The sequence below is a fragment of the Equus caballus genome, chromosome 1, assembly GCF_041296265.1.
Source record: "Equus caballus isolate H_3958 breed thoroughbred chromosome 1, TB-T2T, whole genome shotgun sequence".
Taxonomy (NCBI): domain Eukaryota; kingdom Metazoa; phylum Chordata; class Mammalia; order Perissodactyla; family Equidae; genus Equus; species Equus caballus.
The window spans coordinates 105,905,035-105,926,240 of record NC_091684.1 but is presented as its reverse complement, the minus strand read 5'-3'; the positions used below and the strand labels follow the sequence as shown (position 1 = coordinate 105,926,240).

The 21,206-nt window shown below is 49.5% G+C and overlaps 1 protein-coding gene across 2 annotated transcripts in view; it reads left to right on the top strand.

Moving 5' to 3' along the window:
• Nucleotides 1-20,110, top strand: part of ABHD2 (abhydrolase domain containing 2, acylglycerol lipase) — a 96,315-nt gene extending 76,205 nt beyond the window's left edge. The window contains exons 7-12 of one of the 2 annotated variants that reach the window (XR_011438573.1): nucleotides 6,236-6,328; nucleotides 8,720-8,830; nucleotides 11,149-11,218; nucleotides 12,731-12,815; nucleotides 14,292-15,078; nucleotides 15,201-20,110. Coding sequence is in view for 1 of the 2 variants with exons in the window: in XM_001503110.6 (XP_001503160.1) it covers nucleotides 6,236-6,328; nucleotides 8,720-8,830; nucleotides 11,149-11,218; nucleotides 12,731-12,815; nucleotides 14,292-14,488 (556 nt within the window). In the remaining variant the exon portion in view is untranslated. Of the gene's footprint in view, nucleotides 1-6,235; nucleotides 6,329-8,719; nucleotides 8,831-11,148; nucleotides 11,219-12,730; nucleotides 12,816-14,291 lie in introns of both variants that reach the window. The other variant, XM_001503110.6, reaches the window with a different exon arrangement.
• Nucleotides 20,111-21,206: the final 1,096 nt, after the last annotated feature.

Here is a 21,206-nt window from a genome sequence, read left to right as displayed (position 1 = left end):
TTCCCTACCAATGGCGCATCTGTTCTCTCCTTTGCTTTTAGTGGGCAAACTCCAGGCTGTGGGTGAGTTTATGAGCAAAGCGAGCATTATTGTTCAAGTCCTTCTATAGAACTGTACCTTCATCAAGCCTGGGTTTACAGTCGAAGAGCTGTCCAGCAGCTTAAGATTCAGTAATTGTGTATCAGAGCTAAGCACAGGGGAAAAATCTGCTGAGTTCAGACAAAACTGTGGGCACAACTCCAACCTAGGAAACGGCTTACCTTTTGCACCACTGGGTTGTGAAGCTGACCACAGGGAATGCCCTCACTGCCTTGGGGATTATTGTTTATTTTTCGTTGTTAATTTTTTTAATCAGAGAAATGAGAGTGTCTGACATGCCCTTTGACTTAGCGATCCCATTCCTGTCAAAGTACATCCTAAGGGAAACGCTCTGATGAGGAAGGAAGGGGGTTTGCCGGTGGTCAGCCCTCCTCCTGGCCGAGCTCCCTGCCCCATGTGGCCACAAAGCCCAGCCGGGCAGGCACGAGGGATTGGGGCCCACTCCCCGGCCAGGCAGAGGGGAGGTTTTCTTTCACTTGCAATCTCAAGCTGAACTAGCTGGAAGTAATGACCTCCCTGGAGGTCGGCCCTGCCCATGAACCACCTGCTAGCTCGGAGCCCTCTGCCTGGGTCCGTCCTCTCAGAGGCCACTCTGTTCAAGGCTGGTCCTGGCTTTGCTCCCACTGCAGTACGACTGTCTTGTAGGGCCAAGTTAGAAGTAACCCACATGTCCAGCATGAGGGAGAGTTGTAAATTATCACTCTCAAATTTAGTGGAAGACAAAGCAGCTTTTATCTTTAAAAATCAAGAAAATGCGTAACATGACAGATTGTGTATATTAAAAGTAGAGAGGGGGCCAGCCCAGTGGTGCAGCAGTTAAGTTCGCACATCCGCTTCGGCGGCCCAGAGTTCACTGGTTCAGATCCTGGGTGTGGACATGGCACCGCTTGGCAAGCCATGCTGTGGTAGGCGTCCCACATATAAAGTAGAGGAAGATGGGCACGAATGTTAGCTCAGGGCCAGTGTTCCTCAGCAAAAAGAGGAGGATTGGCAGCAGATGTTAGCTCAGGGCTAATCTTCCTCAAAAATAAATACATAAAAATAAAATAAAATATGTTAAAAAAAAAAAAAAGTAGAGCGGAAGGCCACTATGTGAAAATATGATTGTAGGGAGGGAGAGATGGGCAGTTGTACTTTAGTGGGTATAGAGTTTCAGATTTGTAAAATGAAAAAGTTCTGGAGATCTCTTACACACAGCAATGTGAATATACTTAACACTACTGAGATGTATACTTAAAAATGGTTGAGATGGTAAATTTTATGGTATGTGTTTTATACCACAATTTAAAAAAAAAAGATAGTACCTGGGCAAGCCTGGAAGGGAACCGCCTCCCTCCACAAGTAAAAGTAGTTTTCTTACATCGGTGTCGTCGCATTCTGGGAAAATTCTTAATGCAGTTTAATTTTAAAGTTTCATTAGCATATTGCTTTCAAGGTATTTTTTCATACTGCCTAGCTCCACATCCCATAAATTCATCACCAGTCTTAATTTGCAGGACCCCTGCCTTCTTTCCCCTTTTGGGATATGAGTCATATGTGCCCATCCCAATCTCACAGAAGCACTCTCTCATTCTCATCCTCCATATTTTCTCAAAGACCACAGGAAAGCTGTTGGGCTCTTCTCACAGTCTCTCAGCACTCTGAGATGTAATTTATTTGAGCCAGGAGAATTTAATTCTTTTGGGCGTTAAATGCATTCTTTCCCCAGTTCATTCTCTCCCAACTTCAATTCCTTTTCATCAATGCTTGGTCCACTCGTTTTGCAAAGTACGAGTTGGAAAGTTGAGCTTTCTCTCATCAGTCGCCCATCAGGGTAAAATGGTTGGCTCAGCTCTTCCTTGCCTAATTGATGGCCCCAAACATAATTGTAGACACCTGTATCTGAACCCTCTTCTAAGTGGTTTAAAAATCCATCTCCTTCCACAACACCTTTTAAAATTCTTTTAACCGTTCAAAGAGAAATCCCTCACCAGCCGATGGCTGGGAAACCAGTATGGATAATGTCTTATTATTTAATGTTACATTGATTAGAAGTAAACGTTTTAAAAGAACTTTATTTGTTTTGACAATAGTTAAGTAGGTAGGTGGATGGATAAAGTTCTTTAAAAGTCCATACAGATGGTTCTGGAATAAGACTCCCAGTGAAGCCAAGCTGGTTTTGGGGGAAGTACCCCGGCTTGGGTGTCCATTTTGTGGTTTGCATCAAGAAGTGTAAAATTCATTTCTTCCATCTGATCTGGCAGATCTTACCCAAACATTCTCCACAGTTTTTCCACCTTGGACTTTGGACTCAATGCAGGTCTGTGTTTTCTTGCCATATAGCACTTTTCTGCTTCTCTTTCTGAAAACTTTTCTTATTTTGAACAGCCACCCAGTATCCATCACAGGGTTCCTTCCACTCCTGCTCCCCTCTCAGCAAATCTCACCGATCCCTCTGAGATCTGTGCACAATCCTGAGTCAAGTTCGCCTTGGGTGTGCTCTGCCCAGTGCCATACTGATACCTGCAGCTGTAAATGTCATCTTTCCCTCCCCTTCTTGCCCATTTGCCCTCGTGACTCTGCTATTCTCATCACCCTGTCATACTTGAAGCCTGTCTGCCATGTTGTCTCCTTTTCATCTGCGTGTTCCCTCCCTACCACTTTCACCTTTCTCTTTAAACCCTCTTGGTTGAGTCATCTAGTTTCCAGGCAGACATTCTCCTCATTCTTATAAGATGCATGCTCCATCTAGCCCAGGAGCCTGCCAGCCTTCAGGGCTCTTCAGCCGAGGCCAGGGTTCAGACCCAGTCTTGACACCACTAGTTGGCCAGCTCTCTGCTTACCACCCCTGTCTACCAAATTCCATCTACCATTAGCAGAAGCAATGAAAACACCACCAAGGTTCCCCAGGGTGGCCTCTGTCACCTCTGTGATAGAACTGTCTAGATGCTTGAGCCATGGAGCAATCTGGGTGTGCAAATGGATTCTCTAGTTCAATGCTCTAATTTGACAGATGAGGAAACCGAGGCTTGGAGAGGTGAAGTGGCTTGTGCAGAGTTTGGCAAACTACCTGGTGGCGTCAGATGGGCCATAGTTCAAATCCTTGCTCTAACTCTTGCCAGCCCGGTGGCCTGGACATCTTGTTAGACCCTCATCCCATCGCCAGCCCCAAGGCTCGTTTGCCACACTAGCCTGGTCCTGTCTCCTCCCTCCCACTGCAAGAAGAGGGCAGATAAATTGGAGTTTGGCTTGATGGGAGCTGCATGAGTGAGGGTCCTGATGAGGCTATGTGTAGAGAGGTCCCGATAACCTGCTGGTCTCTTTACCATCCCTGAGGATGGTGGTTGAGGCTTGAAATCAACCAGTTAATACTGATTTTGACTCTTGTCTCTATCTCTTTGGGGTTTTTTTTGTTTTTTTTTTTTTTTGGAGGAAGATTAGCTCTCAGCTAACTACTGCCAGTCCTCCTCTTTTTGCTGAGGAAGCCTGGCTCTGAGCTAACATCCGTGCCCATCTTCCTCTAGTTTATACGTGGGACACCTACCACAGCATGGCTGCCAAGCAGTGCCATGTCTGCACCCGGGATCCGAACCAGCGAACCCCGGGCCGCCGAGAAGCGGAACGTGCAAACTTAACCGCTGCGCCACCGGGCCGGCCCCTTGTCTGTATCTCTTTGATCTTTGATTCTGCCCAGCAGGGCAAATGATTTTCAGTAGCTCATGATCCGTAATGATTTTCTATCTTCTTTCTTTCTCTTCCTCCTTCTTCATTATTATGGAAAATTTTAGACATATATAAAATAGAAAGAGTAGGATGTTGAACCCCCCATGCACCCACCACCAGCTTCAACAATTCTTAACTAACTCTAAGCCACTCTTGTTCCTTTACACCACATCCACTCACCCCTCTCCCGTAAACTGGATTATTTTAAAGCAAATCGCAGACATCGTATCGTCTGTAAATATTTCACTCGGTAGCACTAAAAGACTCTAAGGACTTTTTCTTAAACATAACCACAATACCATTATCACACCCGAAAAATTAACAATAATTCCCGAATACCCCATTTCCAGTCTAGTGTTCAGATCTCTTTGATTGTCTCAGAAGTGTTTTCACAGCTGGCTTATTTGAATCAGGATCCACATAATGTCCACACTGCTTTTACTGATTTGTCTCCTAAGTTTCCTTTAGTCTATAGGTTCCCCTCTCTTTGATTTCTTTTCAGGTTATTGTTGGAATTGAAGAAATCAGGGCTTTTTAAAATAAATGGAAGGAATGTTTTTATCACACGTTGATGTTGATTAAGTCTTATTAAATCAATATAAAGTTACCAAAGATACTGGGAATCAGTGTTAGCCAGTACTGACTGGGTGAAACATTGGCCCCAGCATCCTTGTCCCTGCCCTTCTTCGAGCCCTGGGCTCTGTGGATCCCTGGAGCCTTTCAGCAAGTGGCACCTGTGGAGTTATTCAGTTGAGAATCTTCTGCAGTGCTGGAGCATCCTCTCATATCTTAAGTTTGTGGTCAGCACCTCCTCCCTTCCCCACCTCTGCACTCCCTCTAATATGAAGGGGACGCTAACAAAAACAGTCGGGAGGTCAGCAAAGGGAGAAATGGATGAGGGCGAGAGACAGCTGGGATCCCAAGACCGTTGGCCCCCTGGGGAAGGGGCAGCCTGGGGATCACGGGTCAGAGGACGGGCGCCGCCCGAGGCAGCAGGTGTGGTTCACTGACTGGCCAGCCCCCTCCTGCCTCCCTCAGACTGAGAGGCAAGTGTCCACAGGGCCCCCTTAGCTGGGGTCCCACCCACGGTGCTCTGGCCTGTCCTCTTCCTGCCGCTTTGGGGAGGCCCCCTGTGCGTTTATAGCATGGCCTTTTGACCTTTGAAGGGGATGTTAGTGTACACTCTGAGCTTCAGCCCGTGTCTCATGAGCATGGCACAGCCCATGAAATCCACACACCCTTTGTCTTTTAACTCCCCACCGGCTCTTGTTTTTTAACCATAATATTATGGGAAACAGTTGCCATTCCAAATTTGAAGTGTGGCAGCTTTGGGGAAATTGCTTTCAGAAACTAGTTTTAAGAGCTGCCTGTGAACCACCCAGTCTCCTCTCCTGCCAACTAGAGTGTGAAATCGATGGATTCTGTGCGGGACTGGTGACACCAGACCCATTCCCAGCATGCATCAGGCCTCGAGACCCAGAAACCGGCAGGAGGGTTAGCGTGGGCGGAGTGGTGGGAATTAGCCGTTGGTGTTTGTTCCTTTGACATGAGGATGGGGCAGGCTGCTGCAGAGGCCGTCGAGAAGGCTGGCCATGCCGTCTCCTCCCGCTGTGCTGGGTGGCGGCCAAACACGGGCTCTGGAGCCGAGCAGGCCTGGCCCAGACTTCAGCCATACTCACTGTTCTGTGTGACCCAGGGCCGGTCCCTTGACCTCTCTGAGTCCTTGGTCTCCTGATCTGGAAACGGGGATGTTATTACCTGCCTAGTGCCACTGCTGGGGGGTTCATGGTGACCTCAAGTCAGGCAGGCCTAGCTCGTGCCCGCCACACGCCCTGGCTGTGGAGGCAGAAGGACTCAAGACCAGCCCCTCCACTGTGCCCAGACGGGCGTGTCTCCTCCCTAGCTCTCCCTCCATTCCTCCCCCTTACACGTTCCTGGCTAATCAAAGGAAGCTCCAATTGTGTGATTTCCCTTTCCCTCTCAAACAGCAAGAAAAGAATTTTTTTTAGATTTTTCCTGCACTGTAGCTTGGCCCACCCACCCTTCCCCTACCCTCTCCTGTTATTAACCCAGGAAACCTTGCTTTCAGGGTGGGAGGTGTTCGAATGACAGTTGAAGCCGGCTTTGGTTCTGGCAGGTTCTAGCAGGGTCTGTGACTGAGAGAAGTGGGGAACGGGGTGTCAGGAGTGTCACCCACGAAGCCTCGGGCCCTACAGAGGTTTCTCCGTGGGGTCTCGCGGTCAGCAGGGCTGTGGTGACCAGCGGTTTCTCTGCAGATCGTTTGAGTCCCGCGTCCAAGGCCCTGTGCCCACGGAGGGAGCTGGTGCTCTCCGGGCAGGCACCTTCCCCAGGGGCGAGGGCCTCGGCTCCCAGCCTGCGCCCGCCGCGTCCCCTCCCGGCCGCGGTCCCCTCACTTGGGCTGTGCTTCCCCCAGGGCCCAGAAGACCTTCATGCAGTGGGATCAGTGCCGGCGTTTCTACAACTTCCTCATGGCGGACAACATGAAGAAGATCATCCTCTCGCACAGGTACGCCCCTTCCCTCTCCCGGCAGACAGCTCCTCTCTGCTTATTCCAGAATCCTGTTTCTCCAGGGCAAAAAAAAAAGGACAGGGGTGGTGCCGATTCCATGGTGGCCACCTTGTCCCGAGCCACCAAGTTCACCGCATCGCTTTCTGCTGTCATAATTCCCCATGAATCTGAGACAAGAAGCCCGCTCTACACCGTTCCTCCCCGAGTTAGAGCAGCCCTGAGGGCAGCTGGTCGCTGCTTAGGAGCCTTTCTCCTTCGGCCGCGTTTGTGCTCACGGATCAGGATTCGTGCTCTGCTGGCTCCTAGGGCTCTGACCACGCAGCAGTTTGACACAGTCCAGCCGCCGGAACTAAGCGCTGCGTCCGCAAAGTCCCCCTTGCTCGTCCTGCCTCTCCCTCAGGATCCCCGAGTGGGCTGGCCCCTGACAGAGCGTGCCTGACGTGCTGTAGGACCCGGTAAACGTCACTGAGGATTTCTTCCCCTTGGTTATCATTGACAATGACAACCACGTCATCGTCATCTCTCCCTCCTCCCCTGCTCCTCCCCTCCCGCTGGACAGGGTCACTCAGAGCCCCCCGGCCTCTCCCACGCTGTGCCCTTGTAAGAATGCCCTTCCCATCATCTCTGCTTGTCCAAACCCACCCCATCCTTTCAGGCCCATCTCAGTCCTCCCCCATGAAGCCGACTCTTCCACCCGCCAGTTGTTTTCCCGTTGCTGCCGCTGTGTGAATCCTGCGTCTTGAACTAAACTGTCAAGCGCTGGAGGGCTGGGGCTTCTTTGATTTCCCCCAGAGCCTGGCACATAACGGGCCCTCAAAAAATACAGCTTTAGGGTTTTTTTTACGCCATCCTAGGAAAAGCAATCTGACTGAATGATCAGTTTCTTACTCTCTTTTTCTCCTTGGTTAAAAGAAAATGTGGTACTTCCCGGCCCGACCACGCACCCCAGATTGGGCTTCCTGTGGGCGGGGTTCACGTGGTGCCCAGGGAGGGCTGGTGCCGCCAGGCCACCCAGCACGTCCTCAGGTCCTCATGTTGGCTGGGTGGAGGACAGAGACAGACCGTGTCCCCCATGCTGGCTGGACGTAAACTGTTTCCTTTCAGCTTGTGGTGTTTGAGCATCAGTTGTCTGCTGGGCCCTGAGTCGGGAGTGACTCTGACGCCAAGGCCCAGCCCTCTGTCCGCCTCTCCGCACCTCTGGAAGGGAAGGTGGCTCCTCCCAGGGGACGTTTGTTCTGCTACAGGGCCCACTCTTGCCACTAATTAATTAGTCTGGAAGGTCCATCATGTAATTCATAAAAATTGGGAGAGTCTTCTGAATGTGCTTTAAGTATATTTACATTCTTTAAATTTACCACAGAAAGCCAAACATCTAGAAAATTTAGGGACACTATTTTGTTTTTCATCAGCACTGTCCACTTTTTTTTTTCCACTTCTATTGAGATATAACTGACATGCGGCACTGCATAATACAGACACTTTAAATTGTAAGTTCTCTCCCGAAGGGATAGGATCTTCCTAATAATCTTTTGAAAAAAAATAAATTATTAAAGAAATCTGTTCCTCTTTTTCGGGAGAGGTTGTGAACGGATCCCAGAAGACTCAGGTTCCATAGTGACTTTTTCCCCCGCTTTGGGCCAAACCTTAAGGTGGACTCAGTCCTCCTCCAGCCGTGTGGCTGAGCTCTGGCGGAGAATGGGAGCCTAAGCGCGCTCATTTTGACATCCCCCCCCATTGTCACCCTCTCCAGATGGACCTTCTTCTTGACAGAAATGATAATTCTCCTGAGTGTGCGTTAGCTTTTTAGCCAACATGTTGGAGAGCCCTCGATTTGCTCAAATGCTCAATGGGTTAAGTGACAGAAACGGCTCATAGGGGAAAGAGGTTCTGCCGAAGGGGGCAGTGTCAACACCCGTGCAAAGATGAGGCCCCACAGCTTTGGAGGGAGGCCCCTCACTGTTGGGCCGACGGCCCGCCACTCCCCACAGAGCCCTCCTGCGGTGAAAGTTCTGTAATCTTCTCCTCGGCTCAAACCCAGTCTTTAGTTTGTGTGGCTGCCCATGAAGATAAGGAACATAAGGTCTGGACGTTCATCTTTCTTCAGTCCTTCCAAAGTCAACAGTGCAGCTCGTCCCCAGGGCATTCTGAAGGCCGAGGGGTCCGTTTCTAACTTACCCGCAGATGCCTCGTCAGACGCTCTCTCCCGGCTGCCTCTGGGCGAGGAAGCTGGCTCAGCTGTGGTTCATTGTCTGCTTTTTAAATTAAAAAAAAATCTTTCGGCTTTGTTGAGGCATAACTGACAGAAGTGTAAGATACTTCAGGTGTACGACGTGGTGATTTGCTTTGCCGTCTGCTTTATTCTCGGTTTGCCTGCATGTCTCGTTCTAGGCAAGCTCTTTTTGGAGACCACGTGAAGAAGCCCCAGAGCCTGGAGGACACGGACCTGAGCCGCCTCTACACGGCGACCTCCCTGATGCAGATCGATGACAACGTGATGAGGTGTGCCCGTGCCCGGGCAGGGGCCAGGCAGGGGGCCGAGGGCTGGCACTGCCCAGCATGAGGGTGTTCCTCCATGCACTTCAGTGTTAAGGACTTTTTTTTCTTTGAATAAGTGTCCAGTGTTCAAAAACTTGAAGATTTCAGAGAAAAATCCAAATTTCTAGTTTCTCTTAGAAAATAGGAAGAGGATCAGACCACTTGTTCTGCATCCCTGTGTGACATAACGAGCTTGAACTGGGGCCCTGGGGGGTGCACGCCCGAGCTGTCCACAGCCCTCCCTACCTGTTGTGGCTTGACGTCGGGGCAGAGGGCAAGGGCCACGTAATCTGCATTTGCAGTGGAGTAAAGGAAAAGGAAGTATTTCTTGTACCTGCCTGTATCTCTATCAAAAGTAAAAAACAGGGGCTGGCCCAGTAGCATAGTGGTTGGGTCCACACGCTCCACTTCGGTGGCCCAGGGTTTGTAGGTTCGGATCCCAGGCGTGGACCTACACATGGCTCATCAAGCCATGCTGTGGCGGCATCCCACGTGCAAAATAGAGGAATATTGGCACAGATGTTAGCTCAGGGACAATCTTCCTCACCAAAAAATAAAAAAAGGTAAAACAGAAAATAGACCAACAGGGCTGTGTGTGGCAGGAAAAATGGCCAGAGTCTCTTTCTTTGGGGGTGTGAAGACTCCCCTCTGAGTGTAATACCCAAACCCCGCCCACTTCACTCGTTTACCCTGTCCATGCCTGGCCCCTCCAGGCCCAGGTCAAGACCCTGACAGTGTCCTCTTTCCTGATACCAATAGTTTCTGATTGAGGTTACCCTTATTTGGAAAAGGTAAAGTTGATCTCTGAACTCATCTTCCTCTTTAAAAACATCATCCTTTTTATTTAACGATCATTTGACACCGTTAGGCATGGTCTAAAGCAAGCTAGTGTCCATCCAGTAGGTAGGCAGATATTGACTGAGGCTGCGGATCTATACTTACCTTCCTATGTGATTTTAGTAGCTTTCTTACACCAAGTAACTGAAATATGCCTGCTAGCAGTTACTCAAAGGAAAAGGAAACTAGGAAATTGCTGGTATGCTCAGAAGGGGAGAATGAATGTTACCCATCCTCACTTAAGCTGGGGCATGTGACTTTATTGTGGTGTCTAATGAGGAAAAAAAACAGCCATTTAAATTTCCCATTCATCTTCTGAATCTTTGTAAGCCCAGAAGAGAACGTTCTTCAGTGCTCCCTAAAGCTCTTCCGTTTTCAGTGCCCGCGGGTAGCAGTGTTCGTGGTCATCGCATTTGGGCAGCCTGCTCACAAAGCCGTCCCCGGTCATACTGGAGGGTCACAGTGCTTTCCTGGCGGCCGAGGCCACAAAGGGGCTGATCTCGTGAAGACAAATGTCCTAGAGATGGTCTCTGCCCTCGGCCTCCTCCCTATCGAGTGGCCCTCATAGTCCAGCCTGAGCTTTCTGGGTCCTTCCCAGACAGCGATGCCCACGGGGCCTGGTAGTGGGGGAGATCCACAGCTTCGGGGTAGGCAGGACATGTTAAAGACCCCAGGCAGAATAGAAAAACCCACCGTTCAGAAACCAGAGCCTCTAGTCTGTGAAACGAGGCTTTGAGAGCTCCTCCGGCCTGGGGTGGACTGCTGGTGTCGGAGCCCCGGATGGAAGGGCACAGGCCTCTGAGCGCAGGGCAGAGCAAGGCTGCCGGACTTAGACACGGGGCACTGGAGCTTGTGTGAAATGTCAGCTTATCTCTGACGACTGCTCCGGGGGTGGACAGAATGGGTAACTTTGAATCCCTGTCTCATTTCTGTTGTTTGATGCATATTTCATTCCAGTTCACGGTGGTCCGGGTTACTCTGCCAGGAAGAATTCTGTTGAAAGTTCTAGAAACGCCTTTGAATTTCCATTTCACAGTGTCTGCAGTGACATGTGGTTTTATACTACCTCAAAAGACCTCACGTCTGCTAGTAATTACTGTAAATAACACATTGAGTAGTTACTCTGGGTCAGTCACCATGCTTGTACGCACTTTAATGTCATAAATCTCACAGTGCTGTTAAGGAAGTTTCTGTCCTTAGTTCAGTTTTACAGAGGAGAAGGTCAGAGAGGTTAAACGCTTTGCCTAAGGTCACACAGCCAATAAGTCGCAGAGCCAGGATTTGAACCAAGATGCCAAAGCCAGTGCTCATAAGCCCTAACTCTGGTGCCTGTGTACACTCTACTGATCTGAGAGTTAGTGTGGGAACTGGAGCAGTAATAAAACCAACTCTGCATTCCAATCTTACCACAAGCATTGCTTTGTCCTTTTCCGTGCGTCTCCCAGGAAGTTCCATGGCTATAACTCCCTGAAGGAATACTACGAGGAGGAGAGCTGCATGAGGTACCTGCACAGGGTGAGTGGCAGCACCGACTGAGAGGTGGCAGCATCTCGGAGTTAGTGTCCCTCCCCACCCAGCTTCGCACACGGCATCACAGGCATCCCTCCGGAACTCCCCTGCTGGAAGTTCAGCCAGAGTCTGGCTCAAACCACTCTAGTCGTTGACTTGGGTTGATTACTGAACCAAGCTCTGTCCCTCTGTGAGCTCCGTGGATTAATCCCCAGCTGCCCCTGAGCGCAGTGCAGGACCAGGCTGCTCCTGTGTCTGTTTACGGCAAAGTCCTTAAAGTTGCTGCAACACCCGTTCTTTTCAGTCTTCCTTTGATGGTGGAGTCCTGCCTCGTTCCCACCGTGGTTCCTCAGAGATCCGTGTAGGTTTCTTACAAGCCTGGACCCCTTTTTTGGCCATTGTGTCTTTTGTTAGTGTGGTGCCTAGGACTGAACTCAAATTCCTGCCATGATCTGGCGAGAACAGAGTATGATGGATGCGTTTCTGTATCAACATGATGAGAAACATGTCAGTTGACAAAGTAGTCTGGTTTACATGGATGGAGTTTTCAGCAGTTGCAATAAACTGTGTGTATATTAAGTTTGCGGCCAACCATAACGCCCATGTGTTTTTTACCTGAACCACCACCAAACCAATCTCCCTCATTCTGTCTTTGCACAATTGCTCTTTTTACTCCAACACAGGACTTCCCACTTATCCCTGTCAATGTCCACCTGTGGGTTTGGCCCACAATCCCCCAGCTAAAGCAGATAATTGTGAATTGCGGTCTGCCATCTGTCATATCGGCCACCCCTCCTGGTTTAGCATCATCACCCAGCTTTTGGTGTCTTCCTCTAAGCCATTACAGAATCCTTGAGCTGTCTAGAGCTAATGTCAGAGACGTCCTGGTCAGCACAACCAGTCATTACACTACCTGGGCACGGCTGTTCGTTTATATCCAAGTTCTCCATCAGCACCGTCTCCACTACAATGAAAAAGGAGACTAGTGGCTCTTGTGCTGAGATGGATGTTGACTGCAACCCTGCTAAGCACTCCCCCATATCCACCAGGCTACTCCTCTTTCCGACCTTCAGACTCCTCTAGAAAGCCGCCTTTCTCTGGAGTGGAGCACACTCCATCTTTTCTCCCCACAATATAAACTGAACGAATACATACACAACTCTTTGTAAAGTCATTTTTCTGAAAGGTGTGGCTAACCTGAAACACGGTGAGGATCATCAGAATTTTGCCGGTGAGCCCTGTTGAGTACTTACGGTCGCTCCATCAGAGCACGTGGGTCACTGAGGACCCGGAGCTTTGCTCCTGCACACGCCTGCCAGGGCTGTCCCATAGCTGCAGTGCGATCTCCTGCCACTGTCAGGGAAAACAAGGGGCCTGAACCCAGCTCTTCAGCAAACCGAGCAGTGACCGTCTTCCCTTTGCTTCAAAGACATGTCCGGTAGGGAATTTGAGCTGTGACTCTGTGGGCTCGCATAAAGGGAATCGATACTTCAATTCTGCTTTATTTCCTTATTGCAGATTTCTGTGCCTCTCATGCTGGTTAATGCAGCTGATGACCCCTTGGTGCATGAAAGTCTGCTGACCATTCCAAAATCTCTTTCGGGTAAGTGTTTCTTCCCGCTGCTCCCTCACTGATCAGCATATCACCATTGTCACTTGTGTCCCCTTCGCCCTGCTGTCATCTCCTAGAGACCAGCTTCTATGGGGAAGGACGTCTTGTGGCAATGTTCTTATTCAGCCTAGCCTGATAATCGTGGGGTCTGGGCCTGGGCAGAGCCTTCTCGTGTTCCACCCTTGTGCAGGAGACAGGAACATCATTTATATTCATAGACAAGAGGGGTGTGGGGAGTCCCCTCGTGTCCTGTGAAACTATTGTCTCAGGCTTATGATTCCATTAAGTCTTGAGAGTGTGACTTAAAGAGATATATTTAGACTTAAAACCTAACCTGAAAAGCAAACCCTGGGAATCCCCGACTTACCCTGCATTGTAATTCAACCCCTGGGACCAGTCTCCCGCCCTCCATAGTCCTCTATGGGAGGAGGGGTACTTCTGGCTCTCTCATAACCCCAGGGTAGAAGAGTAGATAATACAGTGGACAGAGGAGCCCTACACAACAGCGGCCGCTCAGCCCTGCACGGAGCAGTGAGGGAAGGCGGCGGCACTTGTGTCCTTCTGTACCTCCAGAGGAGCTTCCGCAGCTCGAATGCTTTCACACAGAAATTAGGAAATGGTGACTGAATAGGATGAATCAACAGGGTCAGAAAAGAAAAAAGGCCAGTAGAGGCAGAAGTGTGCATGCCAGGAAGCACCTCAGAGGCCTGGAGCAGCCAGCAAGGGACCCCTGTCAGTTATTCCCCTGGCTGCCCATTTCGCACACATCTTTAGTAACGGCCTATACTAGCCCATGTGGGACTAAGCTAGATGTGGACTCATCAAGTCAGGCTCCACGTTAGTAATCTCAGGGTGGCCATTTAGCATTCGCCACTGAGCATCTTTTAACACAACTTGCAGCTTTGTGTTTTAGTCTTAAAAGATAAATGTCTGCAATGAAATAGCATTGACTGTATTGAATTCACCTTGTTCTCTAGTAAAAAACCATAGAAACGCTATGCATCCTTCCCCAAAGCCTGGCCCCCGCCAATAGCCTCAGCATCACCTGGGAGCTTGTTAGAAATGCAGACTCTCAGCTCCTCCCCCAGCCTGTTAAAATCAAATCTGCATTTTAAGGCAAATCTCAGTGATTTGGATGCACAAATTTGGGAAGCGTTTGGCTGTACAGTCAAATCGCCCAGGGAGCTTTAGCAATACGAGTGCCTGGCTTCTCCCCGCAAAACCCACACAGCCCGTTTTGCCCCAAAGCAAAGCTGCTATTCCAAACCTGCTAGAGCCCACTGTCCTGCCTGGCCCACCGGATACCCCCACTTTGGTGAACAAGGCAGAGCAAATGGAGGTCGGATGCCCACTTACTCGACCTTCCCCAGTGGGAAAAGCCTGCAGCAGCGTGGCCAGCTCACTTGGCACCTCCTGCCCTGTGCTAACCCAAGGACAGTGACTCACGCAGCTGCCTTTCACCTGCAGAGAAACGGGAGAACGTCATGTTTGTGCTGCCGCTGCACGGGGGCCACCTGGGCTTCTTTGAGGGTTCCGTGCTGTTCCCCGAGCCCCTGACGTGGATGGATAAGCTGGTGGTGGAGTACGCCGACGCCATCTGCCAGTGGGAACGTAACAAGTCTCAGTGCTCCGACACCGAGCAGGTGGAGGCCGACCTGGAGTGAGGCCTCCCGAACTCTGCCGCACTCCAGCTGCCCTCCCCTGGAACCGACCTCCTTCATCTGCTGTTTCAGGTCCCCCCTCTCCCCCAGTGACCTGGATCTGACCTCACACCATCAACGGGGACCACCCACCAGGCACACCTGTGCTGGAGTAGGCGGCTGTCCCTGAGAGCTCCAGGCTATTTTGTGCTTACTTACTGGTTTTCTCCATTGCGTTGTTAGCCATGGTGACAGGCGACAGGGTTCCCACCCTCCTGTCCAGTTTCACCACCTGGTTGCTTTTAAGCCAATTACATCTAGTTTCCCTATTAAAAATGTGTCTGAACAGCAGTTTCGCTTTGCCAATCAAAAGGCTTTTCCCCAAGAACAGTGAAGGATGTACATCATTCCCTGGTGGCTGTGTGTGTCCCTACTGAGACCCTGAAAAGAGCTCACCGGTCTAGGCCACTGCTGAAGATGCAGTTCAGCTGGGAGCCTGAGGGCCTGGGCCTCCCAGGCTGGAGTGCGGCCTTCTACATGGCAAAGCAAATTCCCTCAGTCACAAGCCAAGTGTCTCCCTCACTGTCTTCTAAGACGCTTTTCCCACTTTGCTGGTGATGGGAGTTACCTAGGGCACTTGTTAAAGATTTAGCCTCCGAGACCCCTCCCCTTGGAAAAGCTGCTTCAGTGGGTCTGGGGAGGGGTCTGGGGATTTTATGTTTGACAAGTGCCCCAGGTGATTCCCATCACCGGGAAAATGTGGGAAACACTGTTCTTCGGGGCCTTTAAATTAGAAACTTCTCAGTAGCTCATTTTATTGAAATTCCTAGGTAGAGGTGTCTCTGAGCTCCCAGGGACCCCCGAAGCAACAAGAGCTGTCCTGAGCAGCTGCCCTTGTGTGATCCCAGTGTGACGTCTCGGAAGGGGCCTGGGCCATGCCTGACTCTGCTTCTCACTGGCCATGTGACCCTGGAAAAGACCCTTGAACTTTAGTTTCTTCACCTGTAAAATGGGGCACTTGGACCAGGTAGATTGCCAAAATACCACCAGATCCCAAGTTCAATGACAAACTCAGTTTACTGCGGTTTGAGAGAACATCCCTCTAGGGGAGCCTGGGAGCTCTTCTCCTAGTCTAAGCATGTACATGTCATCATTTGCCTTTTTTTCTGTCCCTCATTTCAGAAAAAGGGGCGTTTTGTTTCGTTTTGTTTTGTTGAAGCACTCAATTGCAATTTTATTTTTTTAACCCAGGTCTCTCTAACGTTGGCTTTTGATACCGAACAATTCAAAAGCGGGATCTGAGTTTGGAGAAAGATCTCTCCAACCTAAGAGCATGTGATTTTGAAACCAGATTTTTAATTTAGTAGCCAGTGTTCGTAGTCTGTTGGATAGATCTTTCTGAAGTGTGTCTTCTCAAGTGAAAATGTCACTCTCGGTTCCTAGTACTCCGGTTCTCCGTTCTTGGGGTACTTGAATATGTAAAAACCCTGCACTTTGAAAAATCAGCAGTTGCTATCTAGAACTAAACAGAACTACGAGTGAAATTGCCTGGATACTTTTTAAAAAATGTCCCTGCTTCATCTCCTTTGCTCCAGGACAGACGGGAATATAAGTAGTGGGTCCAGGTGGATGTTTAAGGGGTTCCAGGGAGCCAGTTGAGGGCCCGGATGCAAACCCTCATGCCCACAGGGGTACGTAGCTGGGGCATTGGTCCAAATGACTGTGACAGTAATGTCTGTGACCTGAAGAAGTTGTTTTCTGACAATCACCAGATCTTCCTAATAACATCGAAAACAGCCATTATCTCAAAAGATTGAGATTTTTATGGTCTCCTCTTTGCTTTGTTCTAATTTCTCACACACCCCAAATTCATCATTGTGACTTTTCTCCCAAGTTGTTATTTTTCTACTGCATTTCCTCTTCATGTTCTTTTAGCACAAGTTGGCACTTTATCATCCACCCCTCAGTTTGGAAGCGAGTCCCTCTCCTCTGTTGCTTTTCCCTCCGCCCAACGACCACAGCTGTAATCTGGGAGATTCGTAGTCATATTTCCTACTACACCCTCATTCCTCAAGGCTTTCTGTGAAATTAGGGAAATGAGGCAATAACATCATGGGGTTGGATCACCATCCCAGGAAGCGAGAGGCTCCTTTCGTTGGCCTCAGGCTGCATCTCTTGACCTGTCCTGACAAAGCAGTGGCCAGGTACCGGCTCCATTCAGGAGGAGAAAAGACAGCCCTGTGGTCACACACTGGCGGGGAGCCTGGGGACCCAGAAGCCCTTGGAGCCTGGTCGCAGGGCAGTTCTGGTGGCCCCCTGGAGGAGAGGCACGGCTTGGGGTGTAGCCTTTGTTGCCGTCCAACCAGAATGTCCCCCACAGGACTGGGGGGGCCGGGTCCCAGCTGAAATCTTTTCAGTGTGTGCCTCTGAATGGCACTGACATTCCATTTTGGCTCACATGAAATCGACTGAAGCCCTTTGTTCGAGCATCGGGCTCACGAGCATGGAAATGAGAATGTGACTGTGGCTGTCTTACAGGAAAATTCTTGTCTGTCCCTGAATGAGAGCACAGAGGCATTGAGTTCACAGAGATGCAAACTTGCCTAGTAAACAAGGGGACAGCACTTTACATGTGGTCAGCTTTTTCCTTCCTCCAGCTTCACTTGCTTCTCTTCCTAAAATCCTTCATTTCTGATGATAACGTGAGCGCTCTTCTTGCTATTAAGGTTCTGTTTGGGTTAAAACAAGGCTGAATTTTCAAAGAGCATTTGAATATTATATTTTTAAATCAGGTTAAGGATATAAGACGTAGACAGTTCTATTGCAGGGATAACAGGCTAAAAACCAAGGAGGGAAAGCACCCCCATTTCTCCTGGTTGTACCCCCCGAGTCCTAAAGGCTTGAAAGATGCTGATGAGTAACTGATCCCAGTCAAATTAGGATTATCTGGAAAATGGTGTCAGGTCTCCTTGATTCATCTGTGTTAGAACGGAGTTGAAAAGACTTGAAGAAAACCTCTTGTCTCCTGCTGTGAGTTTGTACCAGTGATTCCAGAGCAGCATAAAAGCAGAAAGCTGTTTGTTGTCACGATATTCTTTTAGCCTCTGAGCAGCATCTTACACTTACAGGGAATGCTCTGACAAAGTGTAGGAGTGGAAATATGCCTGAAAGAGGAGCATTCCTTTCTTGACATGGTGTTACGGAACCAGAGTCCAGGAGGCCTGGGTTCTCGTCCTGTCTCCACTCCACCTCTCCAAGTCCCAGTTACCTCACCTTAGACCATCTCTAAAACCGCTCCATCTAGTTACCCGTCACCTGCCTGAACATCCCCACTTGCCTCCTACAGCCCTTGCAAGTGGAAACGGATACTGGGAAGGGACTCGGAGAGAGGGAGCTTCTGCAGGAAGCCTTTGCTGGGGAAGACCCTTGATCTTGCCCCAAGCCCTGTGTCTTCGGCCTCTCTTCAGAGTCTCCACTGTCATCTCAATATCCTTGCTGTTCCGAGGTGGGGGTCTTGTGACTGGGACAGGTGCTGACCATTGGAAGAAGGCGAATGTCGCCATCCCGCTGTGTCCTCAGGCAGAGCACTGAGCATGCCCAGGGCAGAAACCCTTCCCGCTCAGGCTTTCATTGGGAAGCTCCAGTCCTCATTAAAGCTGAACTTTCTGGGTAGCTGAGCTGATATGCCTGGCATCCGAATGAGAGCTCTCTTTGTAACTTGTGGTCCATTCTGCCAGCTCCTGGGAAACAATACGTGTGTTCTTGTTTATGTTTGCCAGACAAGCAGATGTCCGAGATGTGAGAGGTTTTTCTTTCCCTGTGGCATTGATTCTGAACTAGAGCTGAAGTAAAGATCACTGAACTCATCTTTGTCCTTCAGGCAGCACAGGAGAGTGGTTAAGAAGCATTTCTCTGCAGCATCTCCCAGTATCCTCTGCAATCCTTTTCTTTGCCCAGAAAGCCTTAACTTGCCTCCAGAATATGCCCTGGTATTATAACAATATTGTGGCATTAGATTTCCAGTTCTTCTGCTCTGGAAGTTTGAAGCGAAGCCAGAGCAAAACCAGAGAATTTCTGCACGTGGCCTGTACGCTCCTTGTTACGTTAGGCCCCCCACCCCTGGACAATATGAGTGATCCAGAACTGGCCAAATGCCTCATCCCCGAATGCCCGCCTGCCTTCTTGGCCTCACTCTGTTGTCCAAAGCCATTTAGATTGGATGCCTCAAAAAGCCCTGAAAAGGGGACTTGCGTGGCCTTTAGAGGGCAAGCAATTGAGGGAAGGGTCTCTCCTCCCTCTGTTATCTAAGCAGAGGGAAGTGCCCCCTCTTCGTAAACGAGGATTGCTTCTGCCAAGTTGTATTTGAAGCGGAGGGAAGGGGGACTGGCCGCTGCTGGCAGTGAGCACTGGATTGCTAACCAAAACCAGAGCTGCGTCCTCTGCCTGTGTCGCTGCCACCACAGCCTCCAGATGCGGGGGCCCAGGCACCCTCCCGAAGGGGCCCTTGGAAGTAGAGTCCGGCTCGGCAGCCATTCTCAGACTCCCAGACAGTAGACAGCTGCCCCTTTTGGAAGAGTCAGTCCCCCCGTTTCCTGAACTGTTTTTCCTAGCATGGGTAAGCTTTCATGTATCTCTAATGAATAAGCTGAAGTGAATTTCTAATCAGTGGATTAAGTCCTTTTAACTCAACTCCTGTCAATTAGTAATCAAATCTATAACCTACCTTCTGTTCCTTCTAGTCCGCATTAGCAAAGAAATCTACTATTGCCGTAAGTTGGGGACAGTCCACTTATAGCACCTGCAGAAACACCCTTCATCTCGCTGGGCATGCTCCTTCCAGACCACCCACGTTGAGCAGCCAACAGTCACCGAGAATAATTGCTGGCCCCCTTGGTCCTGGCGTCAGCCACTCCCCTCTCAGGCTGTTCATGTGGGTGCACCAAGTCCCTGGGTGTAGGAGTTAGGTTTTATTTGGTTTTTGTTTTGCCTCTTCAGTTTTCCTAAAAGACAAGTCCATGTGGAACCTTCTCGCCGCTCCACACCAGTTCCAGGTGACCTGGGTCTCCCACTCATGGCCTCAGGAAGGCCTTCACTGTACCTGAGCTTCTGACTCCCACCACTGCAGCTGCCTTAGCGACACCAGGGCCGGGGCCGGGGTGGGAGCCAGTTTGCATTTCCCTTTCCCCGGTTAGGCTCCGGCCCACCACATCCTCCCGTTGGCAGATCTGCTTCCAGATTGGTTTTTGAGAACCATCACTTTTACATTCCTCATTTTCGTTTGTTTTGTTTTATTTGGATTTTCTGAAACTTAAAATGCTGCCCTGAAAATAATGTATTTTTGAGTTTGTGTTCTGAAACCCTCCGTGCTGCTGGGCTTTGGGGGGAAATACAGAACCCTTCAGCACCGGGGCGTTTAAATTCGCAACTAGCAATGCAATTTTTTCTAAATACGAGGATATTTACCTTTATTAAGAAATTATACTAAACAGTGGTGTCCTAGATCATTTTATGTTCTCATATTACTTTTGGTTCTGTTTTGATTGTGTGTGGTGGTAAACAAAGATCATTACAAAAAAACCTGTAATTTTGTTATCTTTGATTCAGTGGAATTTCTTTACTTAAAAAAAATAAAAGACTAAAAATGTTGGCTGGCTGTGTGTCCTTTGTATGGTGGAGATTTTCCATCTAAAAGAATTCTTCCTGTATGTTCACCAAAGCATGAGCTTGAAGGAAAATCGATAAAACACCAAGTTCTCATCACGATTGATTTTTAACCCAGCCTTGCAAACAAATACCAAAGAAATGAACAGCCCATGGTCTCCAGGCAAGAAAGCCAAGGCCTGAGATAAGTGAGATATCAGCATTTTAATCACTTGCTCTGTAAAGTGAACCATGGAGAGACAATGTAAGGTGAGAGGTAAGTGGTGGTTCCCATGCATGATTTCTGTGCTTTTCTAACAGTGCTTTGAAAAGACTGGGTGGACATCACCTAAACTAAGATTATATTGGGTTGACTGAGTGGTGGAGGTGTTTTCTTCTCCTTTGTATCTGTCTGAATCCCAGCTAAGGGTCTCCCAGGGCCAAGCACTGGTCCAGCCAGGAGAGTTGTACCAGTCCATGCTCCCCTGCCCGAAGAGTCTTGCACTCAAGAGTTGTCTTCCCTCCTTGGCTGTGCAAAACCTTTGACAAGCTAGGTGGGGTGGGGAGTGTTGGTTTTGGAGGATGTGCATTTACATGACCTCAGAATGCCCAATATCAAATTTCAAAGTGCATCCCTCTGCTAAGCAAGCTTCCCCCCACTTCCTATGCCCCACAAAATAGCCAGGCTATTTTGATCCATGAAAACCAACTTGTAAAAAATACTACCTATGAAAAGTACCAGATGGAAGAGATTCCAGGCCCAGGGTGTTAGGTAGGTCAATGCCAGCAGCTTGCCAATATGGCGGTTTAAGACCACCAGCTGTGCCTCTCCTAAGGCAACTCTAGAGATCTGTGCTGGGTCACATTTACCTATAATCACTGGCTGTGCAGATGGTGCCAATATATTTTGTATTATACCTTTCATCAACAGCCCCCTTGGCTCTAGCCCGATAGGGAGTACTTTCCCATGGCGCGCACCAAACCCCAAAGTGGATGGCCCTCCATATGTACGACAGCCTCCCTCCTCGTTTCTTTCTTGGGATGCCCCCTTAGGAGAGGTTAGGTGAATGTGCCAGCCGTGGACCTGGGTGGTTAGGAAGAC